The sequence below is a fragment of the Theobroma cacao genome, chromosome 5, assembly GCF_053813885.1.
Source record: "Theobroma cacao isolate CCN51 chromosome 5, ASM5381388v1, whole genome shotgun sequence".
In the NCBI taxonomy this organism is placed as follows: Eukaryota; Viridiplantae; Streptophyta; class Magnoliopsida; order Malvales; family Malvaceae; genus Theobroma; species Theobroma cacao.
Genome location: NC_142643.1, coordinates 33,757,515 through 33,781,852, shown reverse-complemented (window position 1 = coordinate 33,781,852; position 24,338 = coordinate 33,757,515). Strand labels below are relative to the sequence as shown.

The window sequence follows — 24,338 nt, the reverse complement described above, 5'->3', positions numbered from 1 at the left end:
AAATAAGCTGGTACCTCCAAAACAAAAATAAACAACTTCACACGTATCTGTATCTACAGAGATCCATGTTTTGCTCAACTTGTTTTTATAAGAAGAGGGGATAACAAGAAACTAAAGAATCAATAGCCTGCTTTTCTCAGCTGAATGACAATATTCATCATATTCAGACTTTTTTTTTCACTAAGATGTCCACGAATGCTATTAAACAATTCAGCTAGAGATAACTTATTCTTAATAGCTTGATACAAAGCTTGCTACCAGGAACTCAACTTGTAGTGCACTGTAATCTCTGTTTTCCTAGTCAGCTCAGAAATCACATCTTTCTTGACTCGTAACGGCATGAAGGGCTTAAAAATTGCATGCTGCCAAGGGGAAAGGAAAGAACATGCCACTAAGAAATACCAACCCAATGAGGCCAAATAACTTATATTCCTTTTTAACTGAAAAAAGTACAGCAGTTTCAGCAGCTAGATATACCAAACTATATTAAATACAAGAGATTTATAGTTTTTACAAGTACAACAACCTCCTAATTATCCTCATAGCAAAACTAGCAAGAAAAGAATACTCACCAATCTATTAAGCTAGTGCTCATTCAAAGTACTTCCATGCACCGAATGATTATCAATTCTGATGATGTAGGAAGAGATCTACTACATAAATAAAAGGAAGCCCCTTCTTTAGTCACGTGGCAGCCATGGCAAAGAGGAGAAAACGTATTGAAGAGAGAAAAAGAGAGGTAGATAGAGGCCCGTGTGCAACGCACAGGCCATAGTCTAGTACAATTAAAACAACAGCTTTTTTGGGTTAAATGTGTCCATGGTGAAGATTGGGCTAGCATAAGGAACACATGCCCCTTAGAAAACCATTCATTGAACTGTTCATGGCTATCAAATGAGGTTGGCATGACGAAATGCAGAAGGTCCCATAATTCTGCTATGTTATTCTGGATAGATGTAACAATCAAAAGCAAGCGGTTCCGACAATGGGAACTGAGCAGTGTATTGTCTTCCACCTTATACTGCAGGCAACATCAAAATCCAATCAAAATATCAGATACAACTGAGTATACAATATTAAAATAGTAAAAAAAATGAAAAACCAGAGATGCTACTTTGAGAAGACCAATGGAACCAATTTGTAGCATACAAAAATGGAAAACTACTGATGCAACTGACATTCATAATGTATTCTCCAAGCTTTGCATTCAAAATTTGTAGCATATAAACAATGGAATACTACTGATACAACTGAGATGCAGTAATTTTTTCTGCCAGCTTGGCATGTCAATGAACGTATAAGATTCCTAAACCAGAAAGCAGATAATCCCCTGCTGCAACTGACAAAGATAAAACCATAAATGAAAAAGAAAGGAAATAATAAAGTACAAAACTAAAATTATATATATATATATATATATATATATATATATACCCATTTATAAGTTTGAATTCAAGTAGAACTACAAATCTCTTCAACTATTAACTATCTTTCACCTGACAAATACTTCTAATTTCTATTCTGAATAACATCAATATATTGCACTCAAATAAATAATAAATATAAATATAAACTCCAAATTTAAAATAATTATGGAAAATAGATAAGAACAATACATTACTTAAATTCACATGATGTTTAATAGCAAAACTAAGATTTTATAAAACAAAAATATAACCATGACAGTATTATATAAAGAGGTTGATTTTACTTCCGGTCCATAGAAAATAAAGAGGTTATTGTAGAGAGAAAAGGAAATAAAATAATGGAAAAGTAATTGGTAACAACTGTAGTTGCTGTTCTTGCCGCTATGCTCTCTAAGTCTAACTATGCATTAAGAACCTCAAATTTGAGTCCATAATAATAAAGGAAAGAAACGTAAAAATTGAAAAAAAAAAAAAAAGGGTTTTGGTTTTTGAACCTTTTGTAATTTTATTAATCTCCTCTATTAATTCTTTATTTTTTATTTTTCTTATGAAATATTTTCAAATAAAAACAATATAATCTTAATCTTAATCTTAATTATAATGAATCCTAGCTATAGACATCTTCTACATCTAACATCTGTCTTTGGTCTTGTGGGAATTTCATAAGGACGGATTGGGGTTTGCGGGCAAAAGATGTTTGATTTGGTATTTTCACGATGTCAGGGATTGTTTTGGGTATTTTGTTCGAGGTGAAGGGTTTTTTTTCGAGGTTTTAGGTTTTAAATGAAGGGCTTATTCGGGTTTTAGTCTAGATGGGAGTGTTATCTTCGATTGCGTTGCCTAGTTTAGAATGATTTAAGAAGATAATTATTAAGTATATACATGCAGTCCATGTTATTTTTAATGTGATTAAAATATTTTATATTTTTGGTAAAAGAAACAATGATTAAAGAAGAATAAAATAATGAGGAAAAAAGTATGAAACCTTACTAGTTATAATTTTTTTTTTGTTTTTTCTTCTTTTTTTATTCTTATCTAGTTAAATAATCTTTTTTGAAAAATTTATTATTTAAAATAATTAGTCTTAACTATAATGAATCCTAACTACAAATCTCTTTTACATCTAACATTTGTCTTTGGTCTTTTGGGAATTTCATGAGGATAGATTGGAGTTTGCAGACAAAATATGTTTGATTTGGTAATTTTATGATGTCAAGGATTGTTTTGGGTATTTTGTTTGAGATGAAGGGGTTTTTTTTGGATTTTTAGGTTTTAAATGAAGAGCTCATTCGGGTTTTAGTCTAGATGAGAGGGTTATCATCGATTGTGTTGCCTAATTTAGAATGATTTAAGAAGATAATTATTAAGCATGTACATTTGGTCAATGAACCTATTATTTTTAATGTGATTAAAATATTTTATATTTGTGGTAAAAGAAACAATATAAGAAACAATGATGAAAGAAGAATAAAATAATGAGGTAAAAAGTATGAAACCTTCCTCGTTATAATTTTTTTTTTTGTTTTTTCTTCTTTATTTATTCTTATTTGGTTAAATAATCTTTTTTTGAAACATTTATTATTTAAAATAATTAGTACAACAATCATCAAAAATATAAAATTTTAAAAAATAACTAACAAGTTTTAAAAGTTTTCAAGTCAAATATGATCTAGACCACAAATTTTGTCCTTCTGGTTCATCCACCCTTTGGGGGAGACTAATCCAGCCATGCCTGTATTCTAGTACTACATTATTACCCCAAATATCCAGAAATGAAAAATAAAAATAAAAATAAAGATGAAGATAAAGGACAAAGGGTTAAATGTAAGCAATTATGGACACAGAGCCTCTAGGCTCTAGCTGGGCCAACCTTTTTAAGCTTTGCAATTGATGGTCACCACCTATGTACTTACTCAGCTGAGTGCTTGATAAAGCATAATCAAGAGCCACCGAATCAGAAACATTTTCTGAGAGTTGAGAGAAAGAGAAAGTGAAGAGGATGGAGATGAAACCAACAGAGATTGGCAGTTCGAAGATGTTTGGAGGGTACAACAAGAGATACAAGCATTACAGTCCAACCCTTGGATGTTCCATGACTTTCTATATCTACCTCCCTCCTTCTCCTTCTCCTTCACACAAATTCCCTGTATGTCCCTTCCGTTTTCCACTCTTTTTTTTATCTTCATCGACAATTCTATGGCGGTCTTGATTTTCTATTTTGAATAAAGGTCTTCAATTTTATTATTTTCAATGCAAATGATGAAGTTTTCTTTCTGGGGTTTTAATGGATATGAGCTGATGGGTTGAAGTGAATTTCAGGCTGGAAACTGGGTTTGTTTGCTTTATCAAGGTTTGATTTTGATAAGACATGGATTTAGGGAGACGGGTTGATGACCAATTGGTTTTGTTCTTCGATCTTGAATACCCTGCATTGCAATTTTGCATGTTGATCTACTTGCTCGTTTACGTGGGTTCTCTTTAGGCCATCTAGTTAGTTTTATCGTTTTACTTGGCTAGCAATGCCGAGTGCATTTTTCTGGCAGTGTGCTTATATTTTGATGTTCTTTGTTTTTTCTTTGATTTTTTTTGGTAAATCTTCTTTATTTCTTTCAGTTAGACTACCTTGGGTTGTTATTTTTGCTGCTTACTTTTTGCGAATTAGTATATATTCTGATATGTTTGAATTTATAAGATCTTTTCAAACGGATAAGTCTTGCACTCATCTTTGGGCAGATACTTTACTGGCTCTCTGGACTGACTTGCACTGATGAGAATTTCATAATCAAGTCAGGAGCACAGCGTGCTGCTTCAGCTGAGGGTGTTGCTCTAATTGCCCCTGATACATCCCCAAGTAAGTAGTGAGCCCATTTTAAGCTAATTTATTGACATAATTTTTTTGGCTTGATACTTCAATTGCTGACTGTCTGAGTTAAAGATTATTGACTGGATTGTTATGCTGCACTTCATTTCTCCCCTTTATTGAGGGACTCTGACTCAGTTCAACTTCAGTATCCTGACCCAAAATATCCTTCTTTTTTTTTTTGTTTATTATGAAAAATAGTAGTATATTTCTTTTTGAGAACCTACTTGAACATAAGGCTTCAAGTTGTTTCCTCAGTTTATCCAATACTGTTTCATGAACACATGTTTTTAACCAGAAGTCATTGTTCTTCATAATATAAATTATGATTAACATAGGATATAAATATAAATTACTCTTTTCCAAAATACCATTTTTGTTTCGAAATTGTGCAGGGCTGATTTTCTTTTTTGTTAAAATTTTAGGAGGTCTGAATGTGGAAGGAGAGGCAGACAGCTGGGATTTTGGTGTAGGTATGCAACATTTGGATTGTTAAATTTTAATTCTGGGACAACTGTTACGGTAAATTTTAAACATGTATACCCAGTATCAAATTGTTTTATCTCTTGTAACTTTAATGCTTGAGGTCCCTTCCTGGAGTAAATAACCTGGCACTTCAGTTCTATGTTACAAGCTTGACTGGAAATTTTCATTTTATTTGTCTTTAATTGTATCACTTTTTCTTCCTGTTTCATTTTCATGGAATTTTTCCATCAACAAATTGAATTTTAAGTGCATAATGATTATTAATGATGCACAATGTTGGAAGGACAATCCCACTTGGATGAATATCCTTGCAAAATATTTTTTCTTATCAAAAGATATTGGTGTTTATTAATTTCACAACCAGTTTGTCGTTTTTATTTTTTATTTGATCCACCAACACTAATGTAACATATGTTCATTGAGTTTAACATGTGCTAAAGGTGTCAAGGAGTGTTTCTCTAACTCACCCACATTAGCACTTGGTTAATGAAAGAATGCTTCTTTCCAATGCTTTCGAATGCAATCCTGATTAGTCTTCTCTTCCCTGCCCCCAGTATCCCCACTCTGTGGGAAACATTGTCAAATTTCAATGGAGCATTGCTAGATAATTTCTTTACACTATCTCATATGAATAGTTGCAAATAAATGTACCAAAAGCAGATCTTTATCTGACTGAGTTTTATCCCTATTCCTTTTCTATTTCTGCTTTTGCATTTTGAAATTTAAATTAGGTGCTGGATTTTATCTTAATGCTACACAAGAGAAGTGGAAGAATTGGCGTATGTACGATTATGTTGTCAAAGAAATGCCAAAACTCCTGAGTGAAAATTTCCCTCAACTTGATACATCAAAAGCATCTATTTCTGGTCATTCTATGGGTGGGCATGGTGCTCTGACAGTCTATCTGAAAAACCTTGATAAGTATAAGGTAGTTGACAATTGTATTTGCTCCTCATGCTCTTTAAGATTCTAATTTATCTAGTTTAATGACTTCTCAGAATTTCTAAATTTTTTCTCCAGAGGATAACTACATATGTATTCACCTTTGTCCTCAGTTACTTGCTTTTCTCCCTTCTTTAATGCTTATATTTTGCAGTCAGTGTCTGCTTTTGCACCCATTGCCAATCCTATAAATTGTCCCTGGGGTCAGAAGGCTTTCACAAACTATCTTGGTAACGACAAAGCTGCTTGGGAGGTAAAGTACCAAGTGACTGATGAATGCCCTTCATTTTTACCTGAATTTAGACCTTAGTGGAGATTAATAAATCTAAAAAATGCAGGAATATGATGCCACTTTCCTGATCTCAAAGTTTCATGATGTATCTGCTACCATTTTAATTGATCAGGTAAGATCAGAATGTCTCATATTTAAATTTCACCCAACATGATACAATTTTGTCTCTTTGAAACTCTCTTGTTTCTTTCTTTCTTACCCCCCTCCCCCACTTTTTTTTTATAATTTTTTTTATGGAAAGTAGCTTAGATGTCTTATTTTTCTTTCATCTTGAAGAGTGTTTAATAAGTTCTCAAGTTATGACAGCACTTAATTTCAACATATTACTACTTTCTCTCTGCCTACTTATTGTTGGTTATTTAGAGAATTTTAGAAGGATTTTTTTTTCCTTCAGTTTTGCCTAAAGATAATTTCAGTGGTTATTTTCTATTAGGATGTAGCCAATGAACTATGTAAATGTCTTACAGCTCTCATTTGTTACCATACTACACATCAGTATTTTATGGGCAATGGATATATATATATATATATGTGTGTGTGTGTGTGTGTGTGATTTACACAATCCTTTAATCTGCAAGGAAACCTTGCAATTTAGACAGCAATTGGAAACTAGTAATCAAAATTCAAAGATGAATAGCACCACCAGAAGGATCTATGAACCATCCTTTAGGTATTTCATTTTCAATTGAGGAAATGAAAGGGGAAGGAAATCCTATCAAGTGAATTGTGTTGGCTGTTATAATATTTGAGCTTCCCACCCTCATTGTGGTGTACATGCGAAGTTGCTTATCTGTTAATTTGCTAATTTTGAAATGCAGGGGGAGGATGACAAATTCTTACATGATCAACTTCTGGCGCACAAGTTTGAAGAGGCGTGTAGGAGTGTTAATGCTCCAATACTATTGCGATTGCAGCCTGGTTATGATCACTCCTACTTCTTCATTTCCACCTTCATTGACGATCACATAAGCCACCATGCTCAAGCCCTTAGGCTCTAAATTCGTGACGTATTCTGCCCTTTGAAAATCTAGTGATTTGAAGCCCATTTAAACAACTATGGACTATTTTCTTTCGTTCTTTTTCCAGGGTACAACTATTTCCTTTTAAACTACAAAACTGGTCTTGTATGCACTGTTGTGACTAACTACTTTCATTTCGAAAATAGTTTGCGTAAGTAGCAGTGCGTATTAGTGGTTGCACCTGGTGATGCTTATATGATTTTGCCCTGAAATTGTTTCGTTGGCTGGCTTTGCACTACCTGGGTGAAGGTTGAAAAAATGCACATGTAAGTCTTTATTTAAGAGAATGCATGACATGATCCCACAAAAAAAAAAAAAAAAAAAAACCATGAAATCACTTCCCTGGTCTATTGAATAAGAATTATAGCCACGGTGGAGCACTGAACCCAAAATTGAGTGATGGTAACATAAATTACATTGCTCAGTAAATTCCTCCCAACTTTTACTGGTTGGTTACAGCATCTAAATATATACTATCCCACCTCTATTTACCCAAATTTTCTAATGTAATTACCACAAAATCTAAAAAAATTTCCTCCCCATACCCCCCCGAATAAAAAATCATATATACATACTATTATGGCATTCAACATGTCTTATCTCCCTCCTGTTCCAGCAATTTTCAGTCAATACAGGAACAGAATAAAAGGATGACTGGGCGCCTGTCAATCTTACTCGAAATGACCTCCACAACCATCCACAATAGATCAGGAACCTATCACGTTAATATATTACTATGCACCATTTCAGTCCTAAAACCACCAGGACCAAACTCGTGCCCAGGTGGATACTGGACCGGCTCTGAAACTGAAACTGATGCGGATGCAGTAGTTATTGCCGGTTCTAGGTTTTTATTTACGCTCTTCTTCGGCCTCTTAGGCCTCTTTGGTCTCTGTGATTGCAAGTCATCATCTTGAAGGATATCATCCAAATCATTGTCCATTGGGCTAGCTTCACTCATTTTTTGAGAATTTCTTTGCCTATCAGAAGCACTTTTCCTCTGCACATACATTTAAGTTAACAAAATTGTTAATACACACAAAGTCTAGCTTAAAGAGGTTCATGCTCAATTTCTCATGGTCACCACCACTAAAAGCAAATTGCATGACACAACCACCTTCAAAGAGGATACTAGTTTTTCATTGGTTTGGAAAAGTGGGGCCCAAGTATCATCCAGAAATAATAATTAAGATAAAATCATTCTTTCCAACAACTAATATAACAAGACACAAACCAATAGGACTATGCAGCATTTAAGCATAAAATATGCTCAGATTAAGTCCGAAGTCTTTGCATAGCTCTTCTTCTTTTGCATTTTGTTTTATTAAAAATATCCTGGAATTTCTCTAATATAAACCTTCATTATTTCTTATAAAACAACATGACAGGTATTTCCATCATAATTGGAATCTAGATGAGCTTTATGAGCTTTAGTACCTTTTTATTACTGGATTTGGCTTTTTCTGGATCCGCAGATGGCTCAGTCCCAGTACCCTCAGCTCCAGTATTTGTTAAGTCTTCCAGAGATGCATCACCTTCCGCATCTAGCCGTATGCCCTTCGTTGGTTGTTTTTTCTTTATTCTATCCTTAGCCTTGAGGGAGCATCAAACATAAAATGAATATAGACGCTATAAGCAGTTCTAAGACCTCTTTTGCTGCTGGAAAAAAGAACTTATACACTATCAGAGTTAAATCTTACCTGCAGTGGAATTTCTTTTAATTTCAGCTCCAGCTGTGCATCATCTAGAAGTAAAGATACAACATCCTCAGGAGCCAAGAGATCTCCCTGAACAAGGTCACCTGTCATGACAAGCTGTTGCACAGTACTTTTCTGACTTGCTCTCCGTAAAATCTTCTCCTCAACTGTTTCCTTACAAATGAGCCGGTAGACAGTAACCTACACATGTAAGATTGGCCTTAAATTTTAAACTAAAAAATCCAATAACTTTGAAAATTAAACGCACCATTACTTGCTCAAAAAACTGTTTGAAATTTTAAATATAAACAACTACGTATCATATTAGAAAAAAAATGAAAATTGTGTGCAGAATTGTGAGTGAGAAAGTTATACACAACATAAGCAAACCATGAAACAAATTTGGTGACATCAAGTAATTCACACACAATAATACTATAGAGGTAAGAAGTAGGAACCTACATCCTTTGTCTGCCCTAAACGGTGAGCTCTGTCCATGGCTTGCAAATCCAAGGTCGGATTCCAATCACTTTCATAAAAGATTACAGTGTCTGCGGCTGTCAAGTTTATACCCAGTCCACCAGCTCTGGTACTCAGCAAGAATACAAAAATGTCATTCCTGCAATACAAAAAAAAAAAATAAAGGATTTTATTTTTATTGCTTCATTACAGGAGATAAGACAAAAAGACAGACTACTGAAAGCTTTTTAGATGAGTCACATGTGAATGAAATCCCTACCGGAGCTGAAAGTCTCTGACCATGTCTCGTCGATCCATAATGGTGGAAGACCCATCAAGTCTCAGGTACCTATATTTTCTATAGTTCATATAGTCCTACAAAAATATGCAAACAGTCGGCCCAATATTTTGCAGACACAGACAAAAGTAACAAAACCCAAAGCAGTCCATCAGTATAAAACAATCAATAAACAACACTAATTCTGTTATTGTAGATTGAGATTTTGTGATTCAGATAAAATCTGAATTTTGTATGTTTAGAAATAAAACACCCATTTTTAATTCCAAAACATACAAGCAATGATAACAGTTACACGTTGCAATTGCACTCCATTATGCATCACAAATAGTACAGTATACACTGTCTAAGAGTGTTTTCAAATGCTTCTGTTTTATTACATGTCTAATCTTAATTTTTGACCCATCCACTCTATGAACATAATCAACATTTAAAAGCTTGATCTGAATGGTTTTATGTTAAATCTATGAATCAAGCTTGAAACAGAACAATCAAACATAGGGAGTAACATAAAGGTTAAGGAGAAACAGGTAATACAGACCTCCAAAATATTCAGCATTTTTGTCATTTGTGCAAACAGGAGAACACGGTGGTTTTCTGCCCGCAGGCGTTTCAACAAAATATCAAGAGTCTGAAGCTTCCCAGAATCCTAATGAGAAAATAATAGAAGTTAATGTAATGTAAAAATAAATAAATATTGAAGCCCAATAGAGAAACTACAAAGTGAACAAGAAATATTCTTACTGTTAGCAACTTTGCAGGGTCAAAACTTTGAATGGGTGGACAAGAACCAAATATCTTATATGTAAGCTGAAGGGCAGGCTGTGCCACAGGTAGTTCACAATCAATTTCTTGAATTAAACTATGAGAAGCATCTGGCATTCTGGGCCCATTAAACTCAGATGTGCGAGCAAACCCAATCAACAACCTCTTAACCCAAGGGTGATGTAGCTCTTCAGTCATTCTATAAGCAAAATTTCTATCCGGGCATTGGGCAAAAATCTATCGAGAAGATAAGAACAGTAAGTAACATATCTGATTCTAGTTTAAGCTGTCCGCCATAATACATAAAACAGATGAAATTAAAAGTGAGATCATACCGGAGGAGCTCTAGTTCGTGGGATGAAAGTGTGTGTCGAATGGAGAAGTTTAGTGTTGAATAGCAGCCTATCCTGATGAGACACAACCAAAGCCTCAAATGGATCATCACCAGGACCTGTTGCAAATCTTCTTCTAAGCGAATTGGTCTCAGATCTTGATGGCATTAACAACATCCTTGAAACACCTCTGACCGTTTCGCTCTCAAGGTAACTGGAATTGAAGTCATCATCCAATACCTCCATTAGGGAGTCTAAAACTCCATCCAAAAATTGGTCGTCCCATCTTGAAATAGAAAACATAAGTCTCTCCATAAAAGAACCAGTTCCAAGAAATGCAACCTCTGCGGGAGACAAATTCATCAAATGGGTAAAACCAAATGTCCCACTTCTGACAGACAACCCATTTGAGCTACTCTCTTGTCGGAAAATAGATTGATAAACATTTTCTTTGGAGAATACATTAAAGTATTTGTAAAACAATTCTTGGTAAACTCCACGAGCAACAGCTGAGCATAGTGTTTCAGAACTTTGTATAACCTCTTGTTGGAGAAGTTTTGGTATCTGGAGAACAAAAAAAGAGTAAGAAGTTTTGGTGGTAAAGCACTAAAAAAAACAGAAATTTTTACGATCAAAGCTACAGATCATTTAACAGAATTACCTTGTAGGATATGGGATTATGACCCCCTGCATAGTGTACATCCTCCAACTCCCCAAATGGAGGAGGCAGAAGAGAATTTGGAATCTCTCCAAAATAGAGGTATGTGCTTCCTTCATTTCTTTCAAATAACTCCGGATGGTTACACACCTTCCATTATATAAATAAAAGTTTTCAAAATAATCCAAAACTTCTAAAACAAAAAGAAACAACTTCACACAATATAATGGACAGAGATCCATGTTTTGCTCAACTTGTTTTACCATATGAGGAGGGGATAACAAGAAACTAAAGAAATCAATAGCTTACCTTTCTCAGCTGAATAACAATATTCATCAAATTCAGAATTTTCTTTTCATTAAGAGGTCCACGATTGCTATCAAACAACTCGGCCAGAGATATCTTATTCTTAATAGCTTGATAGAATGCTTGCTGCCGGGAACTCAACTTGCAATGAACTGTAATCTCTGTTTTCCTAGTCAACTCAGAAATCACATCTTTCTTTACTCGTCGTAGCATAAAGGGCTTCAAAATTGCATGCTGCCAAGGGGAGAGGAAAGAATATACCATTAAGAAATACCAATCCAATAGGGCCAAAAAACTTATATTCCCTTTTATCAGAAAAACATATAGCAGTTTCAGTAGCTAGATATACCAAACTATCTTAAATGCAAGAGAAATTTATAGTTCTTACAAGTACAACTTCCTAATTATCCTCATAGCAAAAACTAGCAAGAAAAGAATGCTCACCAATCTGTTAAGCTGGTGCTCATTCAAAGTACCCCCATGTTCAGCATGATTCTCAATTCTGATGATATAAGAAGAGATACAATTAATAAAGAAATGTTTTATGGTTAAATGTGTCCATGGTGAATACATAAGGAACACATACCCCTTAGAAAACCATTCATTGAACTGTTCATGGCTGTCAAATAAGGTTGGCATGATGAAATGCAGAAGGGCCCATAATTCTGCCATGTTATTCTGGATAGGTGTACCAGTCAGAAGCAAGCGGTTCCGACAGTTGAAACTTAGCAGTGTCCTCCACCTTATACTGCAAATCAAAACCCAATCAGAATATCAGATACAACTGAGTATACAAGATTAAAATAGTTGAAAGAAAAAAATGGAAAACCAGAGATGCAACTGTTAGAAGACCAATAGAACCAATTTTTAGCATACAAAAAATGGAAAACCAATGATGCAACTGACATGTATAATGTATTCTAAAAGCTTTGCAGTCAATATTTATAGCAGACAAACAATGGAATACCACTGATACAACCAAGAAGCAGTAATGTATTCTGCAAGCTTTGCATGTAAATGAACATATAAGATTCCTAAACAAGAAAGCGGATAATCCACTGCTGCAACAGACACAGAGATAAACCTCAGAAGAAAAGGAAAGGGTACTTATAAGTTTGAATTCAAGTAGAACTATAGATCTCTTCAACTATTAACTATCTTTCACCAAAATAATACTTCTAATTTCTATACTGAATAATATTAATATATTGCATTTAAAAAAAATAGAGAATAACATCAATATCATTGCATGTAACGATGCCATTCTTCCCAAAAACTAACTGAAACAAAAATGGGGGGATCCAATGGGGTGAAATTGCCAGCAGTCAACAAGACATTTAATATGCAGAAGAACTCACTCTTTAAATATTTTCCAAAATAGAAAACAATTAATAAGGATTAAAGCTCATAAATTTAAGGACCTAAACTGGTTTAAAGACAAATGTAAGAACCTGCTAGAACTCTTGATTGCCTGTGCTTCATCTAATACCATGTATTGCCATTTCACACGTCGAAAATATTTCTCATCAGACACTAGCAGTTGATAGCTGGTAATTAGAATATGAAATCCAGCCTCCCTGAAAAGAAAGAAATAATTAATATTTAAACAAACAATATAAGGCATGGAAGAGAAAAAGAGAGAAGTAGCCATTCTGAAACAATTCCAACTCCATAAGTATCAAGAAACTGACTTGAGGTACAATTAAACAAAAAACTAACTACCATTCAAAAACTCTCAAGTTACTTCTAGTCTATATATGCCACTAATATGCATCATTCATTCTATTGTTCTTTTTTCCCCTTAATACCATGTTAATGTAAAGTTTTAAAAAGAACATCTTAATGTAACCCTATAATGTATAATCCAAAAGAAGATGCAAGAAAACTTTATGGGCAGTAAATGGTCCCCAGCCAAAATACATTTGGCATGTAAATCCTCACTCCAAGCAAGGTGCTTGAGTGCTAAAAGCCACATCACTCTAAAGTTTGGTTGATTTCTGACAACACCAAAAGATATACTATTGCTTAGTGTATCAAATTCAAGAAAATTTAACAAACTAAAAGAACAGAGACATCAAATTTCAGATTACAAGTAGCCATTAGCCATATGGTATTTAAGCACCAAGTTACAATGTTTCACATATTTAATAAAGTAAAATAAACATTGCAAACAAAAGTAGGGTACCTTCGATAAAGGCGCTTTGGGTTGATGTTCTTTCTAAGAATCATCCGCTCCTGAAGTCCACCCCAATATGGAAGAGTTTTCAGGTCAGGACAGAAACGACTAATCTCATCAGCCCAGTTATTCAAGACAGAAGCAGGTGCAACAACAAGAAAAGGCCCCCATATATTTTTCTCCTGTGTAAGACAAGCAATCCTAGTTAGGATAAGGACATTTTCTGCACATAAAACACCAACTACAGTAATTACCTCAGCCAAATGAGCCAAGAACGCCATTGCCTGAATAGTTTTTCCCAAGCCCATTTCATCAGCAAGTATACCATTTAAACCCTGAAAGAGAATAAAGAACCTTCCATCTCACAATCATATGAAAAGAAAGAAAGAAGTTAAGAAAATTGTTTTTCTAATTATTACTAAAAGGCTATTCAGCTGGAGATTGCCTTACAACCTGCTCATAACAATTAACAAGCCACTGAAGGCCCTTTAACTGATATTCCTTGAGGGAACCTTTAAACATCTCCGGTGTCTGAACTGTTGAGGTGACAGGCATAGTAGAGCTGCACAATTTGGAAGTCTCAAGTCCATAAATTCAGTGAAGAAGGGATAAAAAATCTTTAGAGTAAAAAAATCACCTCCAACTGTAGTTTTATCCAAAAGATCTAAACGAAAGAAAACTTACGGGTTATGCAGATCTATATTGCTAGACCCTGCAACTGAACTATCTTCTAAAGGCATTTCAGTTTCGGCAGATTGACGCAACTTCAAACATTCGGTATCAAAAGCACTAGTCAACTTTTTCTGTTTAGATACAGCGTCTTGAGCAGCTCTTAGAGCCTCCTTTTTCAATTCAGCCTCCTCAGAATCTTCTTCTCCACTGGGCCCAGCATCATCTTCTTCTTCTTCATCATCATTTGGTTCTTCATCCCCTGCTGGCAAGGCTTCAGAGGGCTGTGAATTTGCCTTGTTCTGCATAAAGTGACTATAAAGTTCTGTTTGTTGTATAAGAAAATTGAGCCTTTGCTCTGTCCTCTTTTGTTCTCGAAGCTCCTGTTCACGCCTCAAAGCTTCTGCAGCTTCTCTTTCCTCCTTTTTCCTCACTTCTGCCTACAAGGATAGGAATTTACATAACAGCAGGTTCAACCAAAAATTGCAGAAAGCAAAAGTGTCCAATAATGATGCAAAAAGAACTCATACACTGGTTGTTTCAGTAACAAGTCAAGCTTAGAGTACAAAATATGCGGCTAACAATACCCGACGTAATCACCCTCCTTCATATCTCGTATATCAATATGAACCATCCAATAAGCCATATCATATTTCCATTCCTAATATTTGGTGTGCTCTAGGTCATCCTTACTCAAAAATCATCCAGGTAAGCAATTAAGAAACAAATCATGTCAAAATTCTTAAAGTTTGCAGCACATTCACAGCGCACAGAACATGGCTACATATATATATCACTTGATACTCCATTGATGTACCTCTGTGAGAGTACATGCAATTCTCAGAAGCTTCAAATAGATTCTTAATGAACTTCAAAAAGGAAGAAGAAACATACCATCTCCTTGTCGACCCGCTTCCAAAACAACAGCATATCTCTAGCCAATTTCCTTGTGCGAAATGCAGCACCCCTCATAAATTTAAGGGACTTACTCACCTTCATTTTCACCTGGTACAAAAATTTGATCATCACTAAACCTTCAAGATACAAGATGACAAAAGCCCTACAGTCTATGCATCAAAAAAGGTATAACAAGATACTGATGTAGAGGTCACAGAACAATATACATACCTCTCTCTGACAGTTTTCTGCAAACCTCTTTGAATCAATTAGTTGCTTTCGGTGAAAAGTGGTGAAAATCCTATGATGCTTTGGTATGTCCCTTCTGACAATGTTAACCCAAACTTTTCCAATTTTCTCCATTTCCTCCCTCTCAATTACAGATGGGTCTTTCTTCACTTTAGGTTTCTTTGGTAAGCTTCGTTCAATTATCTGCAGCCAGAAACAGGCAAAGAGGACGTTTAAGAAAAGTGCCATCACCAATTAAATAAAAAAAAGACCATCATAATTTAAATTGAACTAACCTCATACGTGTCACCTTTCTCTAAAACTTTAACATAGTAAACCTGCAATACACCACCCTCTGACAAAATAGACCGCTGTATATTTCCAGCAGCCCCCTCAGGAATTGAGGAATTCAATGCACTTTCAGATACCTTGAGGCTGAAATTCTGAGTTGAGTTTGAAGCTGCCAAAGCCTTCAATCTGGCCTGAAGTGATTCATATTGGGGCCGAGGCTCTCCCATCCCTGCTTGGCTTCGAGGTCCAAACCTTTTATCACTATCCATCATCGCTGCTAAGGACCCCAAATCTAAAGTACCCTTTAAGTAAAATTCCTCCACCCGGACATCTGAGAAGCTTGGTAAGTTCAATGACACTGCCAGCTTATCATAAGTTGGAGGGATCTTATAAGTGATGCCCTCCCCAATATCCAAATATGCAGGTTCATACATGATTCTGCAGATCATACGTTAATAAGAATTGTTGATTATTCCAACAAGTTATATGATTATGAAAAACACAAGACGGAACTTAAAAATTCATATATTTCGATACTACATTGTGTAGCAACCAAAGGAAAGATTAAATCAAACAATGCCATACTTGGGTACAAGATCTGCTTCATGATAGTTTGCAAGCCTCTGAGGACTAACATCATTCATCCATTCAGATGTGGTCTCCATATCATAGAATCCTGCTCGCTGCTCATTCCCCAATTTCCTCATTTTTGAACCACCTAAATTGCTCTTTTGTGTTGGAATGCCCATTCGAGGAGGCGCCTGACTCACAGAGGTATCCTTGAACCTCCTTTTGTACTTCTGTATGTGTTCTCCGAGCATTGATCGATACCGCTCCTCTGTAATACGAGTGCCTTGATAATCTTCGTCCTCCTCGTCACTATTGAAAGCCCCCCTCCGCTTTCGCTTCGCCAACCTCAATTCCCTCTCAGACATAGTTCCATTACCATGGTTCACCAGTGCTCCACCTATTGAAAGCCCATCATTGTACAAAACAATGCACAATAATTTAGTTAAAAAAAGAATCTTTAAAGCCAACTCTTTTAACCACCAATTCTCCAGACGTACAAACAAAACCAATTGAAAAGAAAAAAAGGTGCATTACAAGCATAAAATCCAAAGGACCCCTTAATTTCAATTTGAAAAACAAAAAACCTACCTTGGCTACCTCTGCTCTCATCCTGACTACTATTCCCATAATAATCAAAATCATCATCAGGTTGTGGAACTTTGAAGTTCATCAAAGACTACAACACAAACCAAAAAAGAAAACACAAAAATTAAAAAACAAAGAAGAAGAAACTTACTTAAAACCACAATTTAACTAATCCAGGAAGTCAAATTCATCATAAGTGATACAAAATCTTAGAAACAACAAATCGAAGCCAGCTAAAAACAGAAAATCGATTGAGAAAATGAATCCAAAAGCCAAGTGACAGACCTCAAGATTGAAGAGATTGGAGTAGGACAACGAATCCTTCGATTGGCGCCTTGATTCCATGAAGAAGAGAGAGTGAAGAGAGTCCCCAATAGCAAAACCCTAACTCCGCGACGAGCATGGGGGAAGAATTTTGTAAAAAACGGAGAAAGATAAAAAAATAAAAAACCTAACCCTAGCAGACGAGAGAAATCCAATGAGGAAAAAGAGGAGGGTGACGATGCGTAGGATAAGGTGGGTCGACAAAGATAGAGAAGGGACGTAGTAGACACAGACGGTGTAGGATTCATCGGGAGTTGCTAACTTACGCCGTGTGGGTGACTTTTCTTAATGTGCGCACTGCTTTTTTCTTTCGAAAGCTATTTTGCTAGGACTTTTTTTTTTTTTTTTTTTGCCCTTCTCGGTTTTGTTTAAAGCCGTTGAGAGGTGGCAGGTTTGGGAGAATTTGCTGTCTGAATATTCGAGTGGCAAAATGTTTTGAGAGGGATAACAGGGTTTTGATACGGTGTAGCGGCGGCCATTTTGCAACTTTTTTCTTGTGCACGTGGCAGTCAATGACTGATCAATAATCAAACAATTTATTTTTTCTTTTTAAACCTAAAAACACTTTTCTCTCTTACACTAAAAGTATAATATTTAAAATTCTTTCAATTATTTTCAAAAATTTAAATAAATCTTTACCCTTTTATTAAGTTTAATTAAGATTTGGATGAAATTAGAGCATTTTTAAGGGAGAGCCTACTAGAAAGATACCTTTAATAATCAACAAGAACTTTATATAATAATACTATAATCATTAGCTAATGGCTTTAGAACATTATCTTTTATAGGCACATTTGATTCACGGAATAAAATAAAATAAAATAAGTATTTTATAAGAATAGGATATGATAGGAATAAAATGAAAATGTTATTATATAGCTTACTTGACGGAATAAAATAAAGTAGAAATTACTATTTTGACTTATTACGATATTTGATTGGTAAAAATAATTTTAAAATAATAAAATAATAAGTGATAAAAAGATAACAATATCGCTTATTATAATATATGATTAATTTTTTATTTATTTTAAAATATTAATAATTTATAATTTATTTAAAATATTAATAATTTAAATATTAATATTTTATTTATAATTTAATCATTAAAATTTTAAAATATCAATATTTTATTTATAATTTAAATATTATTATGATTAAAAATTAATAATTTTAATTAGTTTTAAATTTAAAATATTAATTTTTTATAACATATAATTAAAAACTTAAACTCTTTTTTATAATAAGATTTATTTTCATCAAAAACAAAATTACTCTTTATATAATTTAGTAAAATTTATACCAAAAGACAAACTTAAGTAATTTTTTCCTTCTAAAAATTTAATTTTTATTTTCATTAAAATTTTAATAATTTATTATTAAATTATTAGTAAAATTTTTTATTTTTTATTTTTTCTATATTTGCATTTTTTATTTTTAATTTATATTTTCATTTAATAATTTAAATATTAATATTTTAATATTATTATCATATTAAAATATTGATAATTTTTTATCTTTTAATTTAAAATATTAATTTTGTAGGTCTAAGTTTGTAATTTTTGAAAGTAAGTAAGGATATTTTAGTCCAAAATATTTTGGACTCTAATATCATGGGGGAGATGGTAATAACTATTATAAGAAATTATTATTCTTTCTTCCATAAACAAAACAAACGAAGGGAGAAATTTTTTTGAGAAATAACCTTTCCCTCAACCAAACTTGTCGTACAAGTAATGTACAAAAGCACCACTCACATAGAAGATGGAATGGAGTTTGACAATCAACTTTTTGTTTTCTTGATGGCCAAACAAAATCATAGAAGGAGTTTCTCTCTCACTTTCTGCATGCAAGAGTGGAAAATAAAGCAATTTTTCAAACTCAAATGCCTCTTTACTTTGTGTTGTGCACAAAATGGGTAGTTTCTGAGGAAAATCTCCTCTTATTTTCTATTTGCTTCTTCAATTACTAATTAACTTATCGGACTATTAGGTTAGACTACTGAGATACCTCTTTATATTAAAATTTAGTGAGTTTAAGATAATAGACTTACTTTTATTTCTTTTAAATCCAATAAGTTTAACATATTGGGTTAGAATTTATATGTTAGGCTTAGCTAGTAAGTATAAGTTTCACAATATTTTGGGGACAAGTTAAGAAAATTAAAAAAAAATTGCATGTAAAACTAAAATATTTGGAGGCCATATTATCAAGGGAAGCCATCAAACCCTTATATTTTTATTTTGAACTAAATAAACTCTTATAGCTAATAGTTGGCTAATTGTTATTATAGTCAAAATATCACTTGACATTTTATGTTATATGACATGTTGACATGTTATAATAAAATGATGACATGATATGCTGATATAACATATGATATTATCATGTGACATTTTTCATCCTTCATGTCAACATCATGAGAGCATAAACTGATAAATGGTATTTTAACTAATGATAATTAGTAAATTATTAGTTATAATGGCTTATTTAGTCCAAAATAGAAATATAAGAGTTGATTGAACGCAATATAAAAATAAAAGCTCATTTGAATTTTTTTTAAATAATTTAAAAACTTTTTCAAATATTATACCACCACTAAAACATAAATGTACTACCTATACAATCGCAAGAGAGTTAAAAGATTAATAAGTACTCGAGGTGAAAACCAAACAAAATTCTATGTTCACCATTACTTCAATTATTAAGAAGTTTGCCATATTGGTTTTGTTTCTAATAAATTAACCAATTTGTTTGAATATAAGGTTTGTGTAACAATTAACTTAGGTGTACTTGCTAAAGTTATCATATGAATTAAAAAATATTATTTTTTCATACTATACATTATAATTTATTTCATGAAACTAAATGATTTATTTTAAATTTTAGTTGAATAGAGATCACTTCCTCTCAATCTTATCCAACCCTTGAAACTCATTTCAAAGATAAGTGAGTTAGGGGGATAGGGGTGGCGATAGCCACCTTCAATTTTTTTTATTTTTATATGTATAAAATTAAAATATATGGTTTTGCCACCTTTAATCAAATCAAATAAATTGTTTTGCAATAGTTGTAAGTCACCTAACTTTGGCTTTAAGAGTTTGGAATTCAATCCTTTCTAAGCCCAAATTTCAAAATTCTTTTTCTTTTCCCTTTTCATTTTGTGCACTGCACACCTACCCTTCAATGTTTTTTAAATCGTTTATTTTTTTTTATTTTCCCTTGCACATGGTTCTCACCATTTCTCCTATTCTCCTTTTTTGTAAGTCAATCAAACAATTTTTTTCTCTCAAAACCAAACAACTATACTAAACCCTTTAACTCACACAAATTTGAAATCTCTTTCTCTTATTCCCTTTTTCCATGAATAAATCAAACAATTTTTTCTCTCAAAGCCAAATAACTATACTAAACCCTTTAACTCACACAAATTTGAAATCCCTTTCTCCTATTCTCTTTTTTGATGAATAAATCAAACAATTTTTTTCTCTCCAAATCAAATAATTGTACTAAACCCTTTAACTCACAAATTTTGAAATTCCTAACATTTATCATTAATCTATCATTATTCATAGTTAATGTTTCTTTAATTCTCATATGTCAATTCAATTTTAATTTTTACATTTACTCTATATTAGTAATATTTGAATTTATAAAGGATATTGTAGTTTTGTTATTTTATATATTGTAAATTTAATGGATATACTTTTATTCTCTTATAGGTGAAGGTGAATTTAAAAGCATGAAAGCATGTTGAGCCTAACTTACTGTTGGTCCCAAACGAATGTGCTAGAGGGAGGTGAATAACACTTTCTTGACTTTTTACAAACGTTACCTTCAAATTGGGGACAAAAGAAAGATAAAAGAGAAATTTAAAGATGAATGACAAATTAAAACAGTAGAGACAATATACAAATATTTATAGTGGTTCGATCAAAAACCTACATCCACTACCTTGATTGTTCAACCAAGGATCTTCCAATCAATTCACTAAGAACGATGAAATTCACAAGCTTTCACACAAGCTTTTACAATGGCTTTTACCAGGCTTAGCCAAAACCTTTCACAATAGTTTTTACCAGGATCAACTAAAACCCAACACTTAACTTTTCAATGCTAAGTTAGAACCTATACTCAATCAAGCAATCCTAGCTTGAATCAATCCCTTAGAGTCACCTGCTCACTCTAAGAATACAAGGAGAGAAGTGATAAGAGTGTACCTATGATCACAAGGTTGATCTAAGTGGTACAAAGTAAAGTGCAGATCACAATTACAAAAATAGGAGTTAAGTGCAGTAAATGAGCAAAGAGTATTTATTGGTTTTTTTTAGCTCTTTTGGACTTGGAAGCCTTAATAACATTTCTAGTCGTTGGAAGCCTCTTAAATACTTGAAAAATTAGCTCTGATAGGTGTTAGGTAGTTTTTGACGGTTGGAAACAGTTTTGTTGCATTTTTTACCGTTAATCTGTCTTCTAGTGCACAATTCAAATTTTCTAGCAGAATGCTCTTAGTTGACTAATTGATATCTTAGTCAACTAAGTTGTTTTTGTCTTCTGTTCTCTGCTTCTGGTAGTGAGCACTTAGTCGACTAACTTTTTCCTTAGTCGATTAAGTTGATTCTGTCTTGAAGTTTAGATTTCTAGCAGTAGACTCTTAGTCGACTAACCTATTTCTTGGTCAACTAAGTCTTTTCTATTTCTCAATACTCTTGAGCCCACTAACCTATTTCTTGGTCAACTAAGTTTTTTCTATTTCTCAATACTCTTGAGCCCACCAACTTCTGATTTGAAATTTAGTTGACTAATCCTTTATTATTCAACTAAAGAGCTTCTGTTTTGTTGATTAATTGTGACTTCTTATACATATAATTTTTGATATGTCCCTTGGAATAATTTATTTATCATTGGAATACAATTCTTATCCTGCACACTCAAGTAGAAATATTAGACACAAATGAATGGGAATGTTTTATTACGATCAAAAACTAAGAAGCCAACAATCTCCCCCTTTTTTGATGATGACAAAACATTCCTTAATTAATAATATAATGTCCATTAATCTTTTTAGTTCTGCACAAAAAAAGGAGGATTTCTCCCTCTAAGTGAGTGCTCCCCCTTAGTATGTGCTCCCCCTTAGTGTGTGTTTATTTACTTATTCATTTCAGCAAATTTTTATTCATGTCATACAGACAATGACATTATACATTCAGAATATATTTATGCAGACATATAGAGTAATCAATAATAGGTGACTAGTTGACAAAATATCACCAATATTTCAATTGTGTCTATCAATAACATATTGTTACCAGATTTTATCTATGCCATTTATCAACCAACAAATATAGTATAATTAACATCCATATACATTCACAAACACAATCCATTCACATTCCATTCACAATATCATTGACAGAAATTGGTTATCATCATAACAACTCAATATTAGTACCAATTCTCAAAACAACAGCAAACAACCTCAAAAATAGATTTATTCATCAACAAACAAGTAATATAAGCAACTTAACAACATCCCATTTTCATAAACATAATACCATAAACATGAACATAAACATCAAAGTTAAATTTAGATGTTCAATAGAACAAAAAATAGCAAAAAAATAACAGAAAAAGTATTCATTATTTTGTTCTTAAATTGCCTCTAGTTCTACCCTAAACTTTCTACCATAATTCTCCCCTTTTTTGTTAGCATCAAATCCTAAGGGTGCTCAATAATCTTCTGAAGAGGGTGAAAGGGTAGATTCATCTGTGCAATAGAAAACATTAAGGGGTTCAAAAGATGGTTTTGGAGGTGATTTTTATGGTAAGGGTTCAGGGGATGATTTATCAGGAATTTCAAGGGGGTCTTGAGGAGAAGAGATGGCTGATGATCTAGCTTTTTCAACTATTTTGGAGGATTTTAGTCTCTTGATGATTTTGGTCTTTGTTGCCATTGTCTTCATGCCTTTACCAGATGGTTCAGACTTGGCTTATGGAGCAGCAACAACTTTTTCTTTTCCTTTCCCAGATTGTTCCTTTGTACATAAAGCTGGTTCAGGGGATTCTTTTGGAGATACTAACTTTTGTGTTTTCCCTTTAGCTGTTTCCTTTTCAACTTGTTCTTCTCTAACCATTTGGTGGAAAACATCCATTATTGAGACTTTCATTGAATTGGGAGGAGAAAGTTGTTCTTGTTAAAGTTCATGATGGGATGGAGGAATTTCACCAAGTGATCCAAGCACCTTGGTACCTTGTTCTGATTCAGCTTCCTTTTGTGGCTCAAGTGAGGGGGATTTTCTTGGTTGATCCATTTCAGATTCATGACCTTCAGCTTGGAAAGTAGAACCTTCAACATCCTGACCTGCTGGTGCAGGACTTGGAGTGGCAAAGGTGTTTGCAGCTGCATGTTCAAAAGGCATTTTTCCTTTTTCCTTCAATACATTTTCAAGCTTTGCCAATTTCTTTTCAATTTTCTGCATCCTTACTCCTTGGTCAGTCAGCTTTCCATCAATCCTTATGAGCAGGTTCAAACGTATTTCATTAGAGAACTGTGAGGGAGTTATTTTTGGTTGAGCAGGGAGAGAAGACTCTTTTCCAAGAGTGACCTTGGGGGTTTTAACATATTTCTCTCCATCAAGCTTATACCCCATTTTAGGCAAACTCCCAAGGTAAATAGTTTGGTTCTTGCTTTTCACTTTGTCCAATTCATATCTAGAGCTTCAAATTCACTTTTTCTGTGCCAATGATGTAATGATATTTCCATGAGGTAGATTTATTTTTTTCAGTCGACAGACTCCTTTCATTCTCTCAATCATGAATCTGCCTAGATTAAATGAAGCACCATTAAAGGCATGCTTAATTAGACATAAGTCTTGAAGACTAATGTAGCAAAAACTGCCACCTTTTCCATGAATGTTAGCAACAATAAAATAATGCAAAATTCTAATATGTGGACTTTTAATCAGACCAACATTACTCTTTGATGAATATTTTTCTTTCCTCCCTGCAATTATCTCCCACAAAGAAGTGGGATCATAGTTTTCAGGCATCTCATAGT

General features: G+C 33.5%; 2 protein-coding genes across 3 annotated transcripts; one reads left to right on the top strand and one right to left on the bottom strand.

The window, feature by feature from the left end:
* Positions 1–3,167: 3,167 nt before the first annotated feature.
* On the top strand, positions 3,168–7,181 carry SFGH (S-formylglutathione hydrolase). The gene is made up of 7 exons (XM_007028588.3): positions 3,168–3,573; positions 4,161–4,278; positions 4,713–4,760; positions 5,505–5,701; positions 5,870–5,968; positions 6,054–6,119; positions 6,826–7,181. The coding sequence occupies exons 1-7, from the start codon at positions 3,427–3,429 to the stop codon at positions 7,003–7,005; spliced, it is 855 nt and encodes a 284-aa protein (XP_007028650.2). The 5' UTR covers positions 3,168–3,426; the 3' UTR covers positions 7,006–7,181.
* Positions 7,182–7,349: 168 nt separating this feature from the next.
* Positions 7,350–17,704, bottom strand: INO80 (DNA helicase INO80-like protein). 2 transcript variants are annotated; one of them, XM_007028584.3, is made up of 23 exons: positions 17,243–17,704; positions 16,961–17,048; positions 16,388–16,769; positions 15,808–16,240; positions 15,515–15,715; positions 15,281–15,391; positions 14,402–14,826; positions 14,171–14,279; positions 13,972–14,052; positions 13,727–13,899; positions 12,993–13,118; positions 12,128–12,289; positions 11,986–12,043; positions 11,545–11,775; positions 11,239–11,385; positions 10,581–11,141; positions 10,225–10,482; positions 10,022–10,129; positions 9,463–9,557; positions 9,186–9,342; positions 8,727–8,924; positions 8,464–8,619; positions 7,350–8,026 (listed from the first exon to the last, which is right to left on the bottom strand). In XM_007028584.3, exons 1-23 carry the CDS (start codon positions 17,300–17,302, stop codon positions 7,745–7,747), a joined length of 4,602 nt encoding a protein of 1,533 aa, XP_007028646.3. In that variant the 5' UTR covers positions 17,303–17,704; the 3' UTR covers positions 7,350–7,744. The 2 variants fall into 2 exon arrangements, with proteins under 2 accessions (XP_007028646.3, XP_007028647.3); XM_007028585.3 differs by lacking the exon at positions 16,961–17,048.
* Positions 17,705–24,338: the final 6,634 nt, after the last annotated feature.